Source organism: Phascolarctos cinereus, unplaced genomic scaffold (genome assembly GCF_003287225.1).
Source record: "Phascolarctos cinereus isolate Bilbo 61053 unplaced genomic scaffold, phaCin_HiC Scaffold_3;HRSCAF=262, whole genome shotgun sequence".
Classification (NCBI taxonomy): domain Eukaryota; kingdom Metazoa; phylum Chordata; class Mammalia; order Diprotodontia; family Phascolarctidae; genus Phascolarctos; species Phascolarctos cinereus.
In genome coordinates this window covers 158,971,723-158,998,030 of record NW_027555736.1, presented here as the reverse complement: position 1 = coordinate 158,998,030, position 26,308 = coordinate 158,971,723, and the positions used below count along the sequence as shown (strand labels likewise).

Here is a 26,308-nt window from a genome sequence, read left to right as displayed (position 1 = left end):
TTAATTAATTAATTAAGAAATTCTAATGGTGCCTAAACCTCACCACAATATAGGAGGCTGGCAATGGGTTATGTAGAGCTGACCGAGGTGTTTTAACATGATTTTTTTTACAATGACAGTGTACCTATATTGTTTAGGCCTCATGTACCAAAAAGAATTTTGCTCAAAGCAGAGTTTCTATTCATTTATCTCAGATCATTTCCATATATACTGGATACATTGCTTAATAACTTTACTGACAGAATGGGCATACCTCATGCTATTCCAAAAAGAAAAGGGATCACAGTAGAAGTTTTTGACTCTAATTCTGTGCCTTTTCATGGGTTCCCCCATACCTGGAATGTTCTCCCTACTCCTTCCTTCCTACCTCCACCTTCAAGACTCAGTTCTAATTCTACCTTCTATAGGAGGCTCTTCTTAATCTCCTCTGTTGGTTGTGCCATCCCTCTAATTTTTTCATGTGTTTATACTGTAAATATCATGTATGTGTATACACAATTGTTCCTATGTTGGGTTTCCCATTACATTGTGAATTCCTTGAGAACAGGGACCTATTTGATTTTTCTCGGTATCTCCAGTGCTTACAGCATCTGGCACATAATAACCACTGAACAAATGCTTGTTGATTAACTAAAGTTGGAAATAACTTTAGGTGTTACCTCGTCCAACCTGTTCATTTTGTAGTTGAGGAAACTGAGATCCAGAAAGATGACATGATTTACCCTTGGTTCACTATTAGGAAAATGAAGAACCAGTATTTAAACCCAGATTTCTTGATTCAAAATCTCGTACTCTGTATACGTTACTTGTTCCCTATTGCTTGCTTCCTTACTCCTATCCCTTTCAAAACAAGTGTTGCAATGTCCCACTCTGTGTCTACTTACCTATTCCCCTGTGCTTTCTGGAATGCTTGTTCCATGGGTAACAAATTTTATTTTATCTTAAACCTTTTCCTTTCTTGTCTTCTGGTTTTCACTGAAACCTGGTTCCTTCCTGTCCATCCTTTCTACCACTGATTGCACTTTCAACTCATCCCTACCTCGACCCCAATCACTGGATAAAGTGGGAGTATTGGACTACTGCAGAATTCCCATTGTCATTTCTGGGTTTCCCTCCACCAACCTCACTCAGTAACATCTCCTATTTTGAGGTTCAGTCAATTCATATCTATAGCCTAATCAAAATGTTAGTAGCTGTTGTATTTCAGCCTCAAAGACCCTACTCTTCTTTCCTTAATGAGTTTAGTGCCTGGCTCACAATCTTTCTCTCTTCAACTACTGCCTTCATAATAGGGGATTTCAACATATTATTTAATACTTCCAGGCTCCTAATTTCTCAGCTTATTCATTTCATACAACCTACTCATCTACCCCACCTCAGCTAAACACAGAGATGGTCCTACCCTTGATATTGCCATCACCCATGAATGCATCACTTCCATGTTCATAAATTCTGAAATTCCCTTTACCTGATCACAGTCTGTTGTCATTCCACCTTTCCCTCTGTCTTAAAACCTCAAATTTGTTTTTCATCCTCAATGTGACCTCCACTCCCTTCCACTCTTTTTCAAGCCATCTCCCTTCCACTGATTATATTCTTCTTTCTTTACCACCTTAATGAACCAGTTCAACTATGCACTGTCCTCTTTTCTCAGGTCTTTTGCCATTTTATGCTATTATCAGTATTGCATTGCCAAGCATCAATTTTCTGTTATCTTCATCCACTGACTTTGCTGTTATTTAAAGACTGTTGAACAAAGCTGGAAAAAAATTATAAAATCATGCTGACTGGGTTCATCACATATTTATGTTACATCATCTCAAATAGTTTATCATTGTGGGAAACAATCCTTTTATATTTCCCTAATTGACTCAGAAGCAGCTGGTGGCCCAGTAGATAGAGCACTAGGCCCAGAGTCAGAAAGACATGAGTTCACATCAAGCCTCAGCACTTCCTAGCTGTGTGAACTAACCTCTTTTTTTTGGAAGCAGCCTTTTTTCACTTATTCTTTTTCATATTTCTTTTTCTCTTTGATATGTTTTTTTTCTTTCACAACTGTGGCTAATATGGAAATATGATTTACATGATGACACAAACATGATCTATTTAACTACCATTTTCAGAGGAAGGGAAGGGAGAGAGAGAAAAAATTTGGAACTCAAAATCTTGTAAAAATGGATACTAGAAATTCCATAGTAGTCGTGCTGCAGAAAACTAACTCTATTTCCCTTAATCCAATCCTGCCCCCCATTTATTCTATTCTCTCTTCTGACGCTGTCCCTCTTCAGAAGTGTTTGCTTCTAATTACCCCCTCCCCCAATCTACCCTCCCCTCTATCATCTTCCCACTCTCTTATCCCCTTCCCCTCTATTTTCCTGTAGGGTAAGATTGCTTTCCATACCCAATTGAGTGTGTATGGTATTCCCTCCTTAAGCCAAATCCTATGAGAATAAGATTCACTCATTCCCTCTCACTTTTTCCCACTTCCCTTCCATTATAAAAGCCTTTTCTTGTCTGTTTTATGTGAGATAATTTACCCCATTCTACCTCTGCCTTTCTCCTTCTCCTAGTATAATCCTATCTCACCTCTTAATTTTATTCTCTAGACATCACCCCTTCCTCTTCAACTCACCCTGTGCCCTCTATCTATCAAACTATCTATACATGTAATTTTTCCCCTCCAACTATCCTATACTGACAAAGGTCTCATGAGTTGCAAATATCATCTTTCCATGTAGGAATGTAAACAGTTCAACCTTCATAAGTCCCTTATGATTTCTTTTTCCTGTTTACTTCTTCATGCTTCTCTTGAGTCTTGTATTTGAAAGTCAAATTTTCTATTCAGCTCTGGTCTTTTCATCAAGGATGCTTGAAAGCTCTCTATTTCACTGAATGTCTATTTTTTTCCCCTGAAGGATTATACTCAGTTTTGCTGGGTAGGTGATTCTTGGTTGCAATCCTATCTCCTTTGCTCTCCAAAATTTCATATCCCAAACTCTACGGTCCCTTAATGTAGAAGCTGCTAAATCCTGTGTTATCCTGATTGTGTTTCTACAATACTTGAATTGTTTCTTTCTGGCTGCTTGCAATATTTTCTCCTTGACCTGGGAACTCTGGAATTTGGCCACAGTATTCCTAGGAGTTTTCTTTTGTGGATTTCTTTCAGGAGGTAATTGGTAGAATCCTTCCATTTTATGTTGCCCTCTGTTTCTAGAATATCAGGGCAGTTTTCCTTGATAATTTCTTGAAATATGATGTCTAGGCTTTTTTTTTTTTGCTCATGGCTTTCAGAGAGCCCAATAATTTTGAAATTATCTCTCTTGACCTATTTTCCAGGTCAGTTGTTTTTCCAGTGAGATATTTCACATTGTCTTCTATTTTTTTCATTCTTTTGGTTTTGTTTTACAATGTTTTGATTTCTCATAAAGTCACTAGCTTCCAGTTGCTCCATTCTAATTTTTAAGGAATTACTTTCTTCAGTGAGCTTTTGGACTTCCTTTTCCATTTGGCCACTTTTGCTTTTTAAGGCATTCTTTTCCTCGTTGGCTTTTTGGACCTCTTTTGCCATTTGGATTAGGCTATTTTTTAAGTTATTTTCTTCTTCAGTATTTTTTTGGGCCTCCTTTAGCAAGCTACTACTTATTTTTCATGATTTCCTTGCATCACTCTCATTTCTCTTCCCAGTTTTTCCTCTACTTCTTTTTCTTGCTTCTCAAAGTCCCTTTTGAGCTCTTCCATGGCCTAGGACTGATTCACGTTTTTCTTGGAGGCTTTGCACATAGGAGCTTTGACTTTGTTGTCTTCTTCTGGTTGTGTGTTTTGATCTTCTTTGTCACCAAAGAAAGATTCTATGGTCTGACTTTTTTGCGAGGTTTGCTCATGATCCTAGCCAATCATTTGATTTATAGCCTCTTTGTTAAGGTAGGGGTCTGCTTCCATTATGGAGAACGTACTGTCCCAAGCTTTGGGGGTTTTATGTAGCTGTTTTCAGAAATACTTCTAGGGACCTGTAAGTTTTCAGTTCTTCCAAGGAGGTATGATCAAGGGTGAGGTGTTTACTCATTTCCTGGCCAGTGCTCTGATCTATGAGTGACCACAAGCACTTTTTTCTGCCTTGGAACTGTGAGGGGGATTCCCTCTTCATCACCAGTATGAGCTCCACCATGCCAGCACTCTTCTTCTCCCCAGGATGGCCACCCAGAATTGTGACCTGTTTCCAAGCACAGGCAAAGCAAGAGAATTCTGCCTCAGAAAAAGCAAAGAGATCCCTTAAATCTTCCTCTGATCAGCCACTTGATTCCCCCTCAGTCCATGGGGCAGAAGATGTGGAAAAGCAGCCTATGGAACTGAGCTTCTCTCTCACTATGATCACAGACTTTTCTTACTGACTTTCTAAGTTGTCTTTGGAGTTTGTGGGTTGATAAGTCTGGAAACCACCACAGCTGCTCATGTTCAGTCCCTTGAGGCCTGTTCCAGGTTTGCTGAGTCCTGGTCTTTCCCTGCACATGTGCCTCTGCTGGATAACCTTTCTCTCCCAGTCTGGCATGATAGATCTTTCTGATCAACCATCCAGGTTTTCTTGGGCTGGAAATTTGTTTCACTCTGTCTTTTTCTGGGTTCTGCTGCTCTAGAATTTGTTTAGAGACATTTATTACAAGTATTTGGAGGGGTTTGGGGAAAAGCTCAAGCAAGTCACTGCTTTTACTCTGCCATCTTAGCTGCGTCTGTGACCTAACTTCTTATTGCCCAACAAATGGATCCACTGAGAAAGAAATAGCAAACCACTCCAATATTTTTTCCAAAAAACCCCAAGTGGGGCCACGAAATCATACATGACCAAAAAGACTCAACAGCAACAATACCAAGTGGCTCCTTCTCCCACTCACCACCATGACTTTTCCAAACATTGTTATCCCTCTTCAAGCCCTGCATGCCTTCTCCTTTCCCCAACCTCTCATCAGATAAAAAAAAAATGGTCCCAGAGAAGACCTTTAGTCTCTGGAACTAAAGGTAATAAAGATACATAGGTAATTAGCACCAAAGTTGAAATTTAACCATAGGTCTTCACAATGCTCAGAAGACAGATAATAATACATGCTCTCCATCTATTAATAAATAATGTTATAGGCAGGTGGGTGGCAGAGTGAATAGAGTCCTAGGCCTGGAGTCAGGAAGACCTGAGTTCAAATCTGGTCTTAGATACCTACTAGTTGTAGAACCTTGAGCAAGTCACTTAACCTCTGTTTGCTTCAATTTCCTCAGCTATAAAATAGGAATCATAATAGCACTTGCCTCACAAGGTTGTTATGAGGAACAAAGGAGATAATATTTGTAAAGATTTTAATATGATACCTGGCACATCGAAGGCCTATTATTATTAATTAATTATTGAATAGAAGCCTAAGTGTTTGGCTTTTCTTGTTGCTCAGTCATTTCAGTTATGCACAACTCTTCATAACCCCATTTGGGATTTTCTTGGCAAAGATATTGGAGTCATTTGTCACTTCTTCTCCAGCTCATTTTATAGATGAAGAAACTGAGGTAAATAGGGGTAAGTGACTTTGCCCAGCCTCACACAGCTAGTAAGTGTCTGAGGCCATATTTGAAATCACATCTTCCTGACTCCAAGCCCAGCACTCTATCTACTAAGCCACCTAGCTGCACCTGTCTTTTCTTAGATGAAGATTAAAATGGGTGTTAGGCAAGGGGGTTGGGAGGTGGCAGTAAGGAATAGAGATGGTGCATACTTCTTCTGTCCTTTCTGGCCATGGGAATTGACTTGAATTAGTGGGTAGATAGCTGACATCAAAATCAGGAAGACCTGCATTCATATCTTCCCAAACTGACTGTGTGACTGTAAACAAATCACTTATCCTCTCAGTACTCAAGACAACTCTTTTTTTGTTGTTTTGTTTTTTAATTAATTAATTTATTTTTAATTTTCAACATTTACTTCCATAAGATTTTGAGTTTTTAATTTTCTCCCCCTTCTTCCCTTCCCCCCTCCCCAAGATAGCATACAATCTGATATAGGCTCTACGTATACATACTTATTAAATATATTTTCACATTAGTCATATTGTAAAGAAGAATTAGAATGAATGGGAGGAACTAGGAGGAAGAAGAAACAAAACAAAACAAAAAAAGAGAAAGTAAATAGTATGTTTCAATCTGCATTCAGACTCCATAGTTCTTTCTCAGGATATGGATAGCATTTTCCATCATGAGTCTTTTGGAGTTGTCTTAGATTTTGTATTGTTGAGAAGAGCTAAGTCTATCAGAGTCAGTTATCACACAATGTGGCTGTTACTTTGTATAGTGTTCTCCTGGTTCTGCTCACTTCACTCAGCATCAGTTCATATAAGTCCTTCCAGGTTTTTCTGGAGTCCACCTGTTCATCATTTCTTATAGCACAATAGTATTCCATTACATTCACATACCACAACTTGTTCAGCCATTCCAAAATTGATAGACATTCCCTCAATTTCTAATTCTTGGCCACCATAAAAAGAATTGCTATAAACATTTTTGTGCATGTGTGTCCTTTTCCCATTTTTAAGATCTCTTTGGGATACAGCCCTAGAAGTGTTATTGCTGGGTCAAAGTGTATACCCCTTGGGCATAGTTCCAAATTGTTCTCCAGAATGGTTGGATCTGTTCACAACTCCCTCAACAACATATTAGTGTTCCCATTTTCCCACATCTTCTCCAGCATTTATAATTTTCCTGTCTTGTCATGTTAGCCAATCTGTTAGGTGTGATGTGGTACCTCTGAGTTGTTTTAATTTGCATTTTTCTAATCAATAGTGATTTAGAGCATTTTTTATATAATTATAGATAGCTTAATTTCTTCAGATGAAAACTGCCTATTCATATCCTTTGACCATTTATCAATTGGGGAATAGCTTATATTCTTATAAATTTGATTCAGTTCTCTATAAATTTTAGATATGAGGCCTTTATCAGAGACATTGGTTGTAAAAATTCTTTCCCAATCTTCTGCTTCCCTTCTAATCTTGGTTGCATTGGCTTTGTTTGTGCAAAAACTTTTGAATTTAATGTAATCAAAATTATCCATTTTGCATTTCTAATGTTCTCTATCTCTTGTTTGGTCATAAACTCTTCCTTTCTCCATACATCTGCCATGTAAACTATTCCTTGCTCTCCCAGTTTGCTTTTAGTATCAGCATTTATATCTAAATCATGTACCCATTTTGACTTTATTTTGATATACAGTGTAAGATGTTGGACTATGACCAGTTTCTACCATACTGTTTTCCAGTTTTCCCAGTTTTTGTCAAATAGTGAGTTCTTATCACAGAATCTGGTGTCTTTGGGTTTATTAACTTAAGGCAACTCTTGAAGACATTAGCAAAGAAAGTGCCAATCTACATTGGTACAGGGAGTTTTCTCGTCCAAAAGTTTTCTATACCAAAGAAAATCGTGGGTTTAGTCTTTATCCCTATTTTATTGTTTGGAGCCTGGGGGGAAGCTTATTTATTGCATAAGAGACTGAGCACTCAACTCCAAGATGTGTGCTAATCATTTAGAAGAATTTCTACATCCAGACATAGAAAAAGACTTCTCAGCAAAGTTAAGTAGAGACCAATATTGTTGTTATTATTGAGCCAATTACACGTAGCCTCATTGTCCTCTTAACAGTATAATTTTGTATTCAAGTGTCTGTAACTGAATAGTTAGACTGTGTCCCAAAGGCCTTATCTTACTAATTGTAATAACAATATGGCAGATGGAATAGCTGTCGGTAGTATCAACACCACACACAGTCCATTTCTTAAAACATGTTAGTGACCCAAAGTAGAAGAAAATGTTGTTGCTGTTGTTGTAAAAATTGAAAACTGCTCTTCACCCTATCCTATGGCTGCAACTCCACTGGGGCAGCTAAGGCATAATAGTATATTCTATTCTATATCCTTTCCCCAATTTCTATTGACTGCTTGGATAAATGGATTTACTTGCTATTTCTTATTTGTGATGGATTGTCTTTGGTGTAATCCCTTCTTGGTAATAAAGACTTAAATGGTGAGTGTAAAGCTTACTCTCCCTCTTAAAAGCAACCAGAGAAGTGGCTTTTCTTCTAAACTGACACATACCCCTAGAACAGAGATAGTTGAGATGGTGCAGATAGACATAATTTTACCCCACTAGTCTTCTGGAAGACTGGATCAAAAAGTGCTTAAGACAAGCATGTAAGTTTACACATTTTGAAGTCATTTTATATGGAATAAAAATGAAATCCCTAAAAAGCCTCAAAGAAGAGATATGAGAAAACACATCACCTTTCTCTTTTGGGGTCTATGGAAAAGTATGAAACATTGTACATAGCATCATTTTGGAGAGGGGGATGTATTTAATGAATTTGCTGGATTTTTTCCTCCTTTTCTTTCTCTCTTTTAAAATTCTTAATAATAAAGAAAGGCTGCTTGGGATGAGGAGAGGGAAGGATGTAGGGTAAAATCTAGGCAATGTAAAACAAGTCATGGTCTATTTTTAAAATAAAAGGAAACTAGAACAATTCTTATCTTGCCTTCTACCTCATGACTTTGTCTTTTCTTCACTTCCCATTTCTTCTCCCCTCTCCTCGATTTGCTAATCTAAATAGTGGTCAAATCATGAAAAGGACCCAGTATTCTCTACTACCAAACTATACTGGCATTCTAACCTTCGCTTTTCAAATGCTATTCTTATAAGACTAATCAGACTGAAGTGAATGAAGGCATTTTCAAAGGAGGTCAGTGGTGTAACTTGCAAGGAAAAGAATATCTTTTCCAGGTCTTCTGGGAAGAAAGCATTCAGGGATTCTGCTGTCTTTTGTGATATCACTAGGGGGCAGATCTGGAGATAAAACCAAAGTGAGGCTTATAGAAAGGATGCTAGTACTCCCTCTCCCACCCTAATAATTCAATCTAACAAGAATTTATTCAGTGCTTGCTATGTGCAAGGCCCATGTTAAGCAAAGAGGAAACAAAGGCAAAATTTAAAATTCCTGCTTTCAAAAAGCATTCATTCTACTAAGAGATGAGATGAAATGAATAAGTGCTTAAATAAATACGTGATAATCTGTGAGGGGAGGGAGGAACAGAAGGGTAGAGGGGGGGAGAGGGAGAAGGCTGGAAGAGAGAGGGGAGGAGAAAAAGGGAAAGAAAGAGAGGAAGAGGGAGAGAGAGAATGAATTGAAAAGAGAACAAAGAAAGACTTCTGATAAGAAGTAGTACATGAGCTGGGATTTGAGTGAAGTAGAGATTGTAAGAGGTGGAGGTGAGTAATGTGTTTATAGCCAGGATGAGAATAGCCCACAAAGCATCACAGAAGCAGAACAAGAAACTCTGAGTTCAGGGGATCAGTAGATCAGTTTGGCTAGAAGATAATATATGTGAAGGGGAGTAATAAAAAATGATCCCAGGAAGGTGAGGTGGAGAAGTCAGGATGGCATTTGCCCTGCATTTCGACAGGCTTTGCATCAGTGAAGATTTTTGTATTGATCAAGTTTTAACCTTCACCGGTGCTAATGACTGAGTTACAACAGGCTCTTAAAATCAGGATGGTTTGCCTTTTTTTTTTCCAGTGGAGAGAGCTATAATGAAATTACTTGTACAATTTCCATTCTCATTGTGAAACAGTGATTTGAGAACTAACTCCATAGGTAAATCCCATAATAATTTTCAGCATTATGCTTAAAGTGAAGTTTGAACAGCAGTATTTGTGAGATATTTTGGTATGATCAGCCATCTGTCTCCTGGATTTATTAGACTGCTTCTTGATAAGATTTTATGTTTTACAAAACCAAGTTTCTACTTGAATTAACATGTTATTGTAAACCTCTGTGTTTCTCCACAAAGCATATTTTCTATCTGCATTTTTATATCCAGTTCTAGGTTCTCAATATGACTTTCAAAAATCTATAAACCATGGTAATAGTGACATTCATCTTTGTGAACAGACAGTAAACTTAGCCCCTTCCTTTCACTTTGCATTTTGCCATTTTGTTAATTCCTTGGATTGTTACTATGGTAGATTTTGAGCCCAGGGAGCAAATGTTGATGAAAATAATTGTCTAGCATTACTTACTCACTCACTCACTCTCTCTCTCTCTCTCTCTCTCTCTCTCTCTCTCTCTCTCTCTCTCTCTCTCTCTCGTTCTCTGTCATTTGCTTATTTGTGAAGAGTAAAGGAATAAAGAACTAACAATTAGGATGATGATAGTATAGAAAACATGATTTGAAAATTCAACAGAGGAAACACAAGTATAAAAGTTGAAAAAAGTTATTACAAAAATTACTGAAGTAAATAAAATTCTTGGCAAAAAATTTTCAGGAATTCTTGAGGTAGTATTCAATAAAATTGGTTCTTATACAATTCCAGGAAATATATCTTTAGGATTTAACATAAATGGGAATTCATTAGTCCCAATTAGTATCTGATATATGGAATCATGGGAAAGAACTGAGAGATGGTCTGCAAAGATTAATAGTTGGAAAATAGGCCCTATTAGGAAAGGTTAAAAAGAACTTATGTTCTGTCTGAACAAAAGAAGGCTGAAGGATGATTTAATAATAACTTTTGAGTATTAAGACCTCTTTGCATAAAGGATGATGGCCAGATGTTCACTATCTCCTCTGAGAACCAACAAAATTAAACATCCTTAAGATACATGCAGCAAGAGGGATTTAGGTTAGCCATAATAATTTTCTCACAGAGGAGATTGTTTCACTTTGGAATAACAGGTCACTGAGGAAGATTGTAAAACCTCCTTCTCTGGGGTCCCTTAAAAAAAAGTATATTCTCATCTCTCTTATTTTCTTTTTAACAACAATCCTTTCTTAGGCAATGGGATAGATAAAATAATTTCTTAATGTCCTCTCTAACCAGAAGATTTAATGAAAATGTCATTGAGATAGCAATTATTTGGACTATATGTATATATAAAAGTGTATATTCAGTTATGCAGATAAAACAAATTCTTTGTTCTTTTTTAGACCATCAGTAAAGTTCTACTCCAGTATGCTGCAATTGTCTGCAACGACTTCAGTTCTTACTGTGATAAAGAAAATGTGGTGAGTAAAAATATCAGCGTGTTTCAAAAGCATTTCAGTTATTCTTTTAAAATAATCATTAAACAAAATGAAAATGTACACATAAGATAATTGTTCTACTTTCTCCTCATTTCCCTCCCCTCTTCAAAGTATTTTCATTTGTTCACTTGATTTTCACTTGGGAGTATAAAACCAAGAATGGGGACCAGGAGGCGGGGGAGGAGAATGTGTTAGTAATAACAACAACAACAGCTGACATTTGTGGGGCATTTTAAGGTTTGCCAAGTTCTTTATATATATCCTCTCATTTACTCCTCTCAGCAACCCTGTGAGATAAATATAACTAGCATTATTATCCCCATTTTACAGTGTGGAAGTAAAGATTCAAAGAGTTTAAATTATTTGTTCAGGACCACACAGCTAGTCTGAGTCTAGAATCAAAACCAGGTCACACATGACTCCAATTTTAGCCCTCTTTCCAGTCACCATGCAGGGTGGTTAAACTAGACCACAGCTATTCATCTTGGTGCCTAGGAAGAAGGCTAGACTTGGGGTCAGCAGCTACCTAGATGCAAATCCAGACTCGAATACTTATTGGCTCTGTGACTCTGGATAAGTCAATTAATCTTTTCCTTTATTTCATCATCTGTAAAAAGGGAAATAATAATACCTTTAGTACATCTACCTCACAAGATTGTTAAAAGAAACAAATAGAACCACGTATTAGTATATATTACATAATATATATTATATATTAAGATATAGCTTAGTAGATAATGCCATTTATTTTCACATATAGTCCCAAAAATCTTAGTGTAGTTTTAAGTTGTATATATAGTCCTTAACAAACATTAACAAACAAAATATTCCATAAATGTCAGCTGAGAGACAATATAGAGTAGTGAAGTAAAGTAGTGCCACTTTCTCCTCATCAGCCTTCTTTAGGGCCAAGGAAGAGAAATGAGAAGACAACTGTATATGCAGGCAAAGTGACCTTCCCATGTTCTGCTGGCCTTGGGCAGCGGCACCAACTGCTGCTAACCCATGAACAGCTGCACCAGCTCCATGGCGGCCTCATTTCCTAGCTCCATCTGCCTCCCTCTACTCCTTTTCATGTTTACCTGACACCCTGAGGGTTCTGCTTGCTGCTGCCTCATCCCACCTTCCCACAGACATGTCCCAGATAAGAATATCATTACTTGTGTAAAGCCATAATGCTAACCCTCTTTTTTACCTTTTTTTTTTTTGTGAAGGCAATTGGGGTTAAGTGACTTGCCCAGAGTCACACAGTGAGTGAATGTTATATGTCTGAGGTCGGATTTGAACTCAGGTCCTCCTGACTCCAGGGCTGGTGCTCTATCCCCTGCACCACCTAGCTGCCCCCCGCCTTTTTTCAACCTTTCAGTAATGAGGAACTGGATTCAAATCCTAACTCTGACATATACTGGCTATGTGATTCTGGTCAAGTAACTCAGTCTCTAACTATTCCCAGGCTATTTTCTAAGAAGATAAATTGCAGGGCAGATCCCAAGCTGCAATGGCTGATGTAGTTCCCTTATTCAGATTTCCAGTGAAATCATAGCTCTAGTATGGAAACAACAACCATATCACCTAATATTACTGAAAACATACATATTTAAATTTATGAGTTAAGTTTGATTTCCACCTTTTGTCTCTAATTTTTGTAATTAGGATGTTTTCCCTCTTTCCCTGTAAAGGTAATACTTTGTTTCTTCAGATATTTTTGTTAAATCTGCTTTAAGGCAGCTCTCTTCTTACTGGCTCTCTTCTTACCCTCAAGTCACTTCTTCTGTTTATAACCCTATTCCCTAGTTTTGGAGTTTTAATTAACTTGTTCATTATTTTTTTCTTTCTTCCTTTTATCTAGCAATCTAATTCTTCCCTTCTTTCTTTCCTCTAAGTAGTCAAGTAAACCTTCCTTTCTCCTTTTTTTCAACTTGTTTGTTAGTTTTAGTTTCATTTTTTGAACTTTTTTTTTAAAAAAGCATTTCTTTTACCTATTCTCTTCATTATTTCTCTTTCTTTGTCTAGTCTAGATTTTGTTCTTATAGTCATCATTCTCATACTTATTTATTCCTTCTTTAGTCTCTTTATTCCTCAAGGGATTAAAGCTTCTAAGATTCCTATTTTGAGTTCTTCCTCTAAAGTTTGTACATTATAGCCTTGTATATCTTTCCCCTACTCCTCTTTTCCTGTTTTGCTTCACTTTTAGAAATGCCAATTCCTGTAGGAGATAGAAAAGAGAAATACTGCCTGACAGAAGGAATTTTCCTACCATCATTTCCTGTATGCCACTGATTGTACAGTTCATTACCACTCATTGCCTTCTCCTACATCATTTTCCTCTATTTGTCACAAAATCTCTTCTCAAGGTGCAAGCCTTCCCACTCTTCTAGATGTCAGTTATCACTCCCCCCTTCCCAAAAGCTCTGATTTCCCTTCTCCTGAGAAAGGATGCTGTCCATAGTGACATGACACTTTCTCAGAGGTACTGATCTCTGTAAGTACCAAATCCCTGCAGATTTGGTAGGGGGGAAGAATACTGGGAGACATTTGGTGATGTAAAATAGCAACAATGACAAAATTTTAAATGATAAAAAATTATTTAAAATATACACAAAAATAGCCATTTCATGACAATCATCTCAAGATTTTTAATGGTGATAAGTAAATAGAAAGAGAGCAAATAATTGAAAGCCACATATAGCCCCAAATATAAATACTTCTGATATAAATTACATGTGCAATTCAGAGCTGAGAACTAGGGAGTTTAGATTTGAGGCATAAGCCAAAAACAAAACAAAACTATATTCTGTTTTCTACATTAAACCCAGCTCAAGGTTCTCAGTACCAACATGATTCACTCTTCTGTTTTTATGAATGAGATTGGTGGTAAATTTAAAGAATGAAATGGATTTTATCCCTGAACAATCCTTAGTAGAACTAAAACTTTTAATAGGATTGAGAAAATGTCTATAAGATCCAAAGCAATCTTATGAATTAAGGAAACGTCTTGTAATTTCCTATATAAGATCAACTAACAGTTTTGAAATGAAATCATGCTTATTAAACCAAAAAGCATAGCTAGCATAGAGAAAGGAAAGTCTTAGCACTTGGACATGTTTGAATGTAATCACTCAAAAAAGAACCAATAGAAATGGAAATTTTCCATAAATGTAGAGGAAGGTTAGGTATCTTGTTACACAAATTAGTTTTTAATTCCAGGAAAGGAGAAGAGATGCTAGTCTTTTTATTGAAAATTCAATAACATCTCATTGATACTTCACAAAGATGTCTCAATCTTAATGGTTCTTGGAAATTCTAAAAGAATCTCTTTCTTTAGAAAGAAATCCAAACCTCATGCTCTCTCTAAACTTCCCAGCTGTTGTGAGCTGGGTCCCTTTCCTGGGTGGGGAGGCATCAGCAACAAACCTACTGGCAAGAAGTAGAAACAACAAGACTTATCTGCCCAGCTACTGTGTCCTAAGGTCCCACTGACCTTACAATATTTTTTGCCATTACACTCTCCAGTCACTTGGCTGCTGCTATCTGACTTGTAGATGTACCATAAGGACTTTTGGGCCTTGATACTCACCATACCACTGAACCCTTAGGACTTCTGGGTCTTTCCATCTGTTTTAGAGATGATTTTCTCTGTAAATGTATTGACTTCTCCAATGACAGTGGGATCTCTTTAAGTTCAATGATTGGCTCACTTTTCCATTTGTATTCCTTGGACTTGGTACTGGTATTGCTCTTAATACTTAATTTAGAAACACTTAATAAATACTCTTTTTATCCACTCATTCCTCTAAAGTGTATGTGGTATCAAAAACCTTCATAACCTAGCTCCATCCTACCTTTCCAGTCTTTCTATACCTTAACCCCCACCATATACTTTTCAATCCAGTGACTCTGGCTGCCTACTTATTCCACAAACAAGATACTGCATCTCTCAATTCATTCACTCTGTATGTCAAAAACCCTAGAATGCTCTACTTCCTCTACTCCAACTACTGACCTTCCTGGCTTCCTTTTAATACCTACTAAAATCCCACCTTGTACAGGAAGCTTTCTCCAGCCCTTCTTAATTTTAATCCTTTCCCTCCGTTACCTATTAATTCTGTATATTGCTTGCTTTGTGTATATCTGTTTGCATTTTGTCGCCCTGATTAGATCATAAGCTCCTTAAGGGAAGGGATTGTCTTTTGACATTTTTTTGTATCCCAGCACTTAGCACAGTGCCTGGCACATAGTAGCTGCTTAATAAATGTATATTTATTGATTGATTGAATCCATGGAATTTTATGCAGAATTTTAGAAATCTCAACAATGAATAGCAGATTATATTGATAACAGCTCCTTTAGTATGTGATATAGTGCTATTTAATTAAAAGTAAATATATTTTGATATGTTACTTATTCTTTTTATTATTTCAAAGTTTCAAAGACCTGCCATCTAATAACATGGGCACATTAATGATGATCTCAGACCCTTAGATAGTTTAATATCAGCCTTGTAATGGCAGAAAAATTCATCACCCTATGGCCAACCTAGGAATGAGCCTGTTGGAATTTATTTACATTGGTTTATGGACAACAGACATGTATAATCCATCGCTTGGCCTTTCTAGCTTGATAGGACCTAGGAAGGCATGCATTTACATAAATCAACAGCATAGTCTTTAGGAACCCAGGGTCCTCCTACACACCACACTGGGACACCAGAACACTTTAGTGTCAGAATGATTTTATTAAATAAGTTAACATGTAGACGTATATTTCAATAATAATAGTAGTAGCTAACATTAAAATAGAACTTTAAGGTTCACGAAGCATTTCCTTACAACAAATATCAAATATTATTATCCCCTTTTATATCATTTATTCAGTAAACACTAAACACCTTTTGTATGTGCAGAATACTGTGACATATATGTGTTATGCAAGTATTATCCCCATTTTGCATATATATGCATTTATTCTAAATATATATATATATATAAAACCCAAGTAGAAAGAATTACAAATTTATTTGAAATTCAAAATAAATTCTCAGAACATCCTTATTCTAATTTTATCAAACACTTGAAAGATTCCAAACTGAAATAGAAAGTGAGGCTATGTATAACAGTACTAATTTTGGTAAGCTGCAAAGGAAACCCAATTTTATTTATTTAGACTCATCCCATAGTTAGTAGAGTCCTGGTGTCACTGTCTTTGCATATTCATGAGCAGGTTGAATGATTTGACCTCTAGGGTTCCTTGGTCAAAATAATATCATGACTTCTTTCCATTCCTCTCCTTCTGCCCATCTTCCCACCCCCCATCTCCATTTTCACTCAGATCTGGATGAAATAGTTCCCTGACATCTATATATAGGCACATTATTCTTGAAATAGTACGTATACCAGAAACTCCAACACAAAACTTCCCCAGGGACTGTATCATGCTTCATAAGGTAGCAGTTTAGCTTAAGCAGACTAAAGGGATTTCCTTTCTTAGGTTTACTTCTTTGATTATCAATAGTATTTATTATTCCCAGTTGCCTGGATAGTACTATAATAATGTTGATAATAAATTGACCTGAAACCTTCCACTGATAAGTCACTCTTCTGAGATTACAAGAACTCACAGATGTTCCAGTACCTAGCACAGTATTTGGCAGACAGTAGGCATTTAATAAATTCTGGTTGATTGAGTGACAGATTTCAGTTGGGTCTAAATTGATCAAGAATATGGGGTACCACATCCAGAGAAAGAGCTGATGGAGTCTGAATGTAGATTGAAGCATACCTTTTCACTTTCTCTGTTGTGTTATTTTTATGGATTTTCCCTTTTCTTCTTGCACAACATGACTAATGTAGAAATATGTATAATGTGATTATACATGTATAACCTATATCAGATTGCTTGCCATCTTGGGGAGGGGAGAGAGAAGGTGGGAGGGAGAAAAACTTGGAACTCAAAATCTTGTAAAAAATGAATGTTGAAAACTATCTTTATATGTAATTGGAGAAAATAAAATACTATTTACAGAAAAAAAAGATTTTCAATGTCAAAAAAAAGAATATAAGGTACCCTAACTTCTTTATTAACAATAGGATGTTTCTACTTTAACATGTTAGTTTTAGATTTGACTCAATTGTCAGTCCACCTTGCAGAAGGAAAGATTTAAGCAGAGGCTTGAAGGAATCTAGGGAATCCAGGAGGCAGCGATAAGAACCAAATGATCTTTGCTACAGCAGTGTAAAGATAGTCCAAATATGGACCATATTCCTACTCCCTTCCTCCTCCTCCCCCACTATGATTATTCCTAAGTTCTAGAAGCATTCCAAAATCTAAACTTTATCATTCAGATATGAGCCCCATTTTGATTCTGTTAGAGAGGAGGATTAAAAAAAAATAAAGCAAAATGGGATTACAACTAGACTCCAAAGATAGTCATTTATTTTATTAATAATCTTCTAGATATGTTTCTCTAGCTTAATCCATCAATTGTTATGAGCCCTCTGAATTAGATTAGTATTTCTTTTCCTGTTTTTCTCATTTGATATAAAGGGGATTAGAGTAAAAGCTGTTTCATGATTGAGGTTAAGGTAGATTTGAGTTATTCAATTCCTCTCAATGTTGAATCATCAATTTAATTAAATAAAGATGAAATGCAAATGCATCAAAGTAAGGCAGTACATTTTAAAATATTTTTAAAATTTTAAAGACTGGGGTGAATACCAAACTAATGTAGACAATCAGCTTAGCTCATTGTAGCTCAGAACTCCTGAGCTCGAGAGGGCCACCAGCCTCAACCTCTTTGTTAGGTAGAATCATAAGTATTGTACCTCCACTACTTGTTAGGCACTACATTTTAAAAGAAGACCTGTCAAAGTTGTATTGATCTCCATTTATAAATGTGATTATTTGTATATATAATTTTTAAAATATCCACTCACCTATTTGCTTTGGTTGAGCAACAATTTATGGCAGGAGAGTAGAAACAACCACTGATTGGACTAATTTTATTTTCATTACCACAAGAAGATCTGACTCTGGTAAATACTGGCTATGTGACCCTGAAAAAGCCCCTATTAACACTAACCTCTTTTGAGCTGGGAAGAAGATAAGTTCCAGGATCTCTGTCTTCCTTTTGAGTATCAGTTGGCTTAGACGGCTTCTCTCTCTCTCTCTCTCTCTCTCTCTCTCTCTCTCTCTCTCTCTCTCTCTCTCTCTCTCTCTCTCACACACACACACACACACACACACACACACACACACACACACACACACACATGTTTTGTTTTCCTGGCTATCTCCATTCCATGGCCATTCCATGTCCACTCAGGCCATCTCCCCTTATTCTCCACTGGCAAATTGGACTTTGCCCCTGGAATCAACCTTGGCTCTAATAGGGCAGTATGGGCTTTATCTTGTCCCCTGGACCCAGAATTCTGTAACATTTCCTGGCTATCAGTGTACCTTGCTCCCTACTCTTTCCAACTTCCCTTTATGTGGTGTCTTCTCCCATTACAATGTAAGCTCCTTGAAAAGGATTTCTTTCTTATATTTGTATTCCCAAGCACTTAGCACAGTGGCCTGACTTGTAAGTGCTTAATGAATTCTGTATCTAAATAACTACCAATCTACTCACCAATATATGTATATGCTATTTTAAATTAATCAAACTATATTTCTTCAGTTCCTCCTAATTTCGAAACACTATATTAGATTCTTTGATATGTCCCAGAAATAGTCCCTACCTTAAAAAAAAACTGACAATGTGTGTGGGGAGTTCATAAATAAACAAAGCAAAAACAACTAATAGTATAAAGTGGCATATGATAAATATCAAACTCATGGGACAAAAGCAAGAGAAAATAGTATGGGCTTTACTAATAAGAGAAAATTTCATGTAGCAAGAGAGATACATGCTGAGTCTTGAAGGATAGGAAATAGGTGGAAGATTATTCTAGGTGGAAAAAAAAAACCAATGTGAGCAGTGGTACAGAAGTAGTACTGCATAAAATGTGTTGGAGGGATAGTAAATAGACCAGTCTAACTAAAATGAGGAATTGACATAGAGCAACAGTGAGAGATAAAGTTGAATACAGGTGGGAAGCAATTTGTGGAAGGGCCTTGAATATATACTCTGTCCTGCAGCCACTGAGGATTCATGAAACATTTTAAAAATTCAAATGATGTTGTAAGAGATACATTAGAATTAATATTTTACATATTCACTGGATATCCCACAAGCCTGGAATTCTCTCCCTCCTCATTTCTGGCTTCCTTGGCTTCCTTCAAATCTCAGCTAAAGTCCTACCTTCTGGGGAAAAAAAAAGCCTTTCCTGGTCCTCCCTCAGTCTTTGTGCCTTCCCTCCAAGTTTATTTTGTCTAAATCATGTCTGTATATAATTTTTTCATGTTGTTTCCTCCATTAGTCTGTGAGCTCCTTGAGGACAGAGACTCCCAGTGCTAAGTAGCATCTCACATATACTAGACACTTAAAATAAGTAATTGTTGATTTCACTTACATTTATTTCTCTTATGTCTGCCCTGCTCTAAACAGAATGTTATTGGTTAATTAATGTCTAGCTAAGGAATATTCTCTTTTTTTATTTTTTTGGGGTGAGGCAATTGGGGTTAAGAGACTTGCTCAGGGTCACACAGCTAGTAAGTGTCAAGTGTCTGGTCTAAAACCAAATTTGAACTCAGGTCCCCTGAGTCCTGAGCTGGTGCTCTATCCACTGTGCCACCTAGCTGCCCTCTAGGTAAGGAATATTCTAATGCAAGGAACAGAAGAAGTCTTAGCAGCAAGTTTTTCTTGTTCTAAGGATATCAAAGGATACTATTTTTCATTCTCCAAACACTTCTATGCATTATGTTCTTTCTCTTACCATCTTTGTCTTAAGACTTATTGTGAAAAGACATTCATGAAAGAGATGATTGGTTAGAAAGCAGCCCGTTCATTTTGCTCAATTTGCTGAGTACTGCACGGTAATTTGCCTGTATTTCCTAAATTCACGAATTTAATGTACTTGATAAACGCCCTCTTACTCCCTTTTTTCTCCTTTGCAGCCCTGTATTTTGATGAACAACATCCAACAGTTGCGAGTCCAGCTGGAAAAAATGTTTGAATCCATGGGAGGGAAAGAGGTCGGTAATCCACCCCACCCCCACCCCGCTGTACTCTATTTAGAGATCATTAGCAACACAGGTCTTTACAAAGGAAAGCATCATGGTCAAGCAAGTTCTCAATTAGTTTATCAGGAAAGAAAAAAAATGATAAACTGAAATGCTAGTAACTATGGGGGGCTTATTTTTAAACAAATGTAATTCAGTATTACCTAAAAAAGTCATATGATAGAAAATCAATTTAGTTCCAGGGGCAGGAGCAGGTGCAGGTGGGGGTCTTGTGGAGAGACTTGTAGCTTTCTGGTGTATGTATGTATATATGCACACATACATAAACTCATATGCTAATGATCTGTAAAGTTTTCTCCTATTATAGATGTTTAATGTTGTACTCTGTAGTGCCAGCTTGATATTAATGTTGTTATTGGATTCTAATTTGTGGTGGTAGTGTGTGTATGTTTTTAATGTTTCAATGGGATTTGTTTACATCTGAAATTCGCTGTCCAAAATGTGCTTTGTGCTTTGTAATTTGTCATGTCTTTGTCCAATACTTTTGACTCGCAATGCCCTGAGCAGAAGAAAGAAGGAGAAAGATTCTCTTATGAGGTTTGTGATAGTAAGCATCTTGACCATTTTTTTCTAAAGTAAAAAACCATGCACTCCCTACTTACTGATTTTTGCTCACGTAGCTCAGGCAGATCATTTAAAACTAGCTGCATACCTTCCCCTTCCTGCCACCAGCATCACCCTCCCCAGCTTAAAAATGGGAAGGCTAATGTTCATCTGGGGGTTGGAAGAGCTGTGCACAGAGAAAGAGCCATTGGGGAAGTGGCTTTGTTCCCTCTACACTGACTACCAGGCAGGGGCCTCAGCTATGTGGCCATCATTCAACAACAAAATTAAATCATTTGTAGTAATAACGAATATGTGAAATGTTTGAAAACTGAATTTAAACTCTAATACAGGCAGCTAATCTTTCATAAATTAAAGATGCTATAAAACTCTTCTTCAAGGATCTCATCTCTTCTTATGGGATATTGTTTCTAATCACAAGTGGCACTTATGTTTATTCCCATCTCAATATCTCTTCCCCCACCTCCATGAAATATCTGGTTAAGTGCTGGGCATTGGGTTCATTTTAACACTACATTTTATAATTAGAATCAAATACATGAGAAACATTGATTTCTGCATGTCATGGGGCAAAACTTTACAAAGGACTTTTTATGAACTACATTTCCCCTGCAGTGTCTGTTCAATTTAGATAAAATAAGGCTCCATTCCCCAAAGTGTTAACATTTTGCAAGCTTTGAGAAAATAAATCTCATCCTCAAATTCTCCTGCTGAATTAGATATTCACAACTGTAAGATTTCCCTTTTCATTGTAGTGATCGGTTTTATATGCAGGATTTAAATATCTTCATTATTTTGGGATGTCTTGGAGAAATTACTGATTTCTTGTGGGAAATCCTATCTCCTCCTTCATGAATTTTTAGGACCACAGATCTTTTAAGTTTTAAGCTATATTTTAAATGTCATCTTTCCTCCTCAGAGCTGCTGTTTATTTGTTAACCTCAGGGTTCAGCTTCAGCATAAATAACATTCCATAGAGCCATGTATTACCCAAGATGATGTGGGGAAGGGAGAAATCCTTTATTTATTAAACCATACTTAACAAAAAGTCATGGGGTGTAGAGTAATAAGTGCTAGAACAGTATCAGGATTTTTTGTTGTCATTCTGTCATTTCATCATGACCAATTTTTCATGACCCAGTTGGCATTTTTCTTGGTAAAGATGCTGGAGTGGTTTTCTATTTCCTTCTCCAGCTCATTTTTACAAATGAGGAAACTGAAGCAAACAGGATTAAGTGACTTGCCCAGGAACACACAGCCAGCAAATGTCTGAGGCTGCATTTGGACTCAAGAAAATGAGTCTTCCTGATTCCAAGCCCAATGCTCTATTCAAGATCCACCTAGCTGCCCCATTATCAGGATACCTGAGTTCTATTCCTGGCTCTAGCACTCATTACTTTAATCTACTAAAAATCATTTCTTAAATGCCTACCGTGAATCAGGCATTGTACTAGTCACTGGGGATACAAAACAAAAATGAAGTAGTCCCTCTCTGCCCTCAAGGAGCTTATGTTCTCTCTAAGATATATTGACTGTTGGCCTGTGATCCATTGAACAAGTCATTTAACCTCTGATTTTCATTTGTCTCACCTGGAAAATATAGGCATTAAACTAGATGACTTTTAAAGTCTCTCTCAACTCTATTATTTTATGGTAATAATGATTCTTTGCATTTAAAGTTAAAATTTATAAAGTTTTTTGCATGCATTATTTCATTTCACCCTAGTAACCACTTTGTGAGGCAGGTAATAAATATTAATATGGAACTTAAGATTTACAAAGCACCTTCCCCATGACACCCATGTAATGTCACTATTATCTTTCTTATTTTATAGATCAAGACATTAAAGAACAGAAGGGTTAAGTGACTTGGCTGGGGTTACACAGTGAATAAGTACCAAAACCCAAACTTGAGCTCAGGTCTTCTGATTCCAAGGCCAGTATTCCTTCCAATATGCTAGCTGTATAGGAGTAGAAAGCTATTTAGTATAGGAGACTGCTTACTAACCCAAAATGATGCACTCACTTCAACAGAATTCTTTAGTCACATCTGTTCCAAATTTAACTGTTAATAGTTAGTATACTTCTGTCAAACTAAAAAGGATCAGTTTCTTACCACAAAAATGATGAAGTAAACAAAGTTTATGTTTCATCCTGTCCTTGTACCTTTCTCATCCCTATATCCTCTGCTCATACACAATTTGAGAACCCTCTCCCTAAAAAAATCCTCTAAAAGAAATTTAATGTATTGATTGGTACATGTTCCACTTCTTTATTTGTTAGAGACACAATGCTAATTATCTTCAATCTCTCACACTTCTCCCCCTACCCCCCACACATTTACATGAGTCTTCCATTTATCCTTTGCCTTCTCTCTTCCTATATCTCTCTTTCTACTGTTATTGTTTTTCTTCTTCCCCTCCATTTCTTTCTTCCCTGAGATAGAAAACAGATAAAGATATGAAGTCATGTCAAGGGAGTGAAGCTTTTAGTAAAACAGAATGAATTTATTCAAATCTGAATATATTTTGCTCACACATTTCTCCCATAGAATTTAATTGGAACAAAAGGAAAATAAAACCTTGAACTTTGAAAGTGTTTTTAGTTGTCAATTTTAACCCAACCCTCCTGCCCCATCTTCCCCACTCAAAAATGTTTTTTTACCCTTATAACGCTCTCACTGCCTTCCACCCATCAGATAAGAATATAATACACAGTGGAAAAAGGCAAACTAACTGTGTAGAAAACTATTTATGCTTTATTTTCACATTTCCGACTCCTTTAGATTGTAATGACCCATAGGCATGATCACACTTAAGAATTGCAAAGTCACACCATGTCACACTATGTGTCTTCATCTTCTCTCATCCTTATTTCCCAACACTCCTATTTTTATATAGATGACATACAGTAGAAACGAGTGTCAAGGGGTGTATCAATGGCGGAAAAGAAGGAAGATGACACAAAAGAATAGCAAATAGCCTTGGATGGTAGGAGAAGAATATAAGAGGGTATAAAGGTACATTTTTGTCAGTTAGCTAGATTATGTATACCTCATATCACATCATCTAGTTTATGTGTACCTAGCACCACCTGATGGTGCTTGCTTCTTCTTCTACCTATTTTGCCCCTTCTCTCTGTCTTCTCTAGCTTAAGCCATGTGGTTCCTGCAGCTCTTCCCCAGAATTAAATGCAATTTGCAACAGCCTAGAAATAGTTCTTTCTGTAGTTCAGTAGCTATAATCTATCTTCATTATTGAATAACAAAATTTTTCATTTATTTCATGTATTTTTCTTTAATTAAAACAAATTTCTGAAAGGACTTCTTTAGGGTTAAGGTTCCTGGAGATCTCATTTTTATGGGATTATTTTTTAACATTTTAAATATTTATTTTAGGTATATTTAAATACATTTTTTTTCTAAATTCTTGCTGAAGTTCCTTTCATTTGTTTGGAATATTGATGGAGGGAGAAGAGGTCTGGAGACAGGAGAAGAGAGAGGAAGAGCTCTTGACCTAATATTTTCCATGTTCTCCAACCCCAAGTATCATCCCTCACCCATCATCATCAATAGCAATCACTATGGAATGTCCATCATTGTAACCTATAGGCTCTGGGATTGCAATGATGTATAAAGCAAAGTCTTGGACCTCAAGTAGCTGACAATTTAGGAACATGGGAAATATTCTTAAATAAATAATAATACAATGCAGTAAATAATGCATGTCAAATTATAATAAATACTTTAGGAGTTTAAAGGAAAGAGGAATCACTGAGTGTTAAATGAACTACCAAGAGTTTTATAAAGGAATAAGACCTGAGCCTGAGATTGATGTCAAGATGAGTGGAAATGAAAGAGCAGAAATAACATGCAAGGGGAGAAAATATGAGTTTAAGCTAGAATGTACAGATGGTGTGTGGGGTTTTTTTTGGGGGGGGAGAATAGATGGGAGTTATCAATTTGACTAGAGCAGAGGGTTCATACAGGGGAGTAATGGTAAATAAGGTTGGAGTAATGTTGTTGTATAGGGCCAGATTATGGAGGTCCTCATATGCTAGACTTTACTATGTGGTCAGTGAAGGCCTGCTGCAAGTTTTAGAGCTGGGAAGGTCCATAAGTAAGTAATGTTTTCTGGTTGGTAATCTGGCAGTAATGTGTAGGATGGAATAAAGGCAGTAGTAGAGAAGACAAAGGACTCAGTTAAAGACTTTAGAAATTCCACTTTACTATTTACCTTAGGTTAAGTGAAGATTCCAACTCTATCTTAGAAGCAAAACAGGAAGGTTTTATTCCTTGAATTTTTTGCATCTTTCAGCTAAAATAGGAAAAGGACCATATGGGAATATTTTCTTTTCTTTTTCAAGTTAGGAGTTGAGTACTTTATGCAAATTATTTATTTGCTGAAGGGAAAATTGGCTCAGAGTCTAAAATGAGATAAAGCCACCATATAACACTTCTCTATTTATCTACAGTTTCATGTAACCCTCCTTGGCCCAGAAGAAAAGTCTATGCAGAAGATTGCCTATGAAGTATTTTAATTTAAAAGAAAAAACCCTATCCCAAAAAAGTCATTTTTTGATGATGAGAAAGGTACTTTTAATGTTTGTATGTGCCTAAAAAATTGAAATAATTTCCAAGTAACTACTGGACTGAACAGAATGCTAGATGTGGAATCAGGCCAGATCTGAATTTAAATCCTGCCTCAGTCAAACCATTGAGCCTGTTTCCTCATCTGTAAAATGGGGCTAATACCTGAAGCACTACCCACACAGCATTATCATGAGGCTTGGGTGAGATAGTGTTTTGTAAACTTAAAAAACTACTTCATAAATGTCAGTGATATTTATTAATGATTATCAGTGATGGTAGTGATGATGGTCATAACTTCTCTGATTCTTTCCTTATAACTCTATAAAGCACAAATCATTGGGCTACCCATAGCACAGAGGGAAAGAAGCCTTTCTGAATCCCTTCACAACAAATCACTCTCAGGCAGTAAGTGAGCTCTGCTTAATGGGAAACTATAAGAATGTGTATTCAGTGGCCACAGCTATACATCTGTGCTCTGTCTGCAGCCCCAAACAGAACTCTACAATAGTGTTCACAAACATACAATCCCATCCAACAAGCATTGAGTTGAGTACCTACTGTATACAGATGAGAGGTAATAATAACATGATCAGTGCAGAGTTGCTTTTGGAGTAAGAAAGTCTTAGGTTCAAGTCAGATACCTCTGACACTTCTAGTGTGATCCTGGGCAAGTCACTTAAGTTTCATTATAGTAGGCAACTCTGTTTCACTCTCCCCACCAAATGTTTAATACAAAATGAAAATCAAGCAGCCCCTGTCCTCAAGGAGCTTGCACTCTCTTGTGAGAGATACAACACATCACATGGGAGACAACAATCATACAGGTGATTCAATTAGATTTGTGGAAAAGAGAGTACCAAGTGATGGGAGGATCAGGAAA

General features: G+C 36.7%; 1 protein-coding gene across 1 annotated transcript in view; it reads left to right on the top strand.

Moving 5' to 3' along the window:
- UNC13C (unc-13 homolog C) overlaps positions 1–26,308 on the top strand; it is a 705,000-nt gene that overhangs the window by 553,457 nt on the left and 125,235 nt on the right. Inside the window, exons 22-23 of the mRNA XM_020981173.2 lie at positions 10,998–11,075; positions 20,148–20,225. Coding sequence (XP_020836832.1) covers positions 10,998–11,075; positions 20,148–20,225 — 156 coding nt within the window. The remainder of the gene's footprint in view (positions 1–10,997; positions 11,076–20,147; positions 20,226–26,308) is intronic.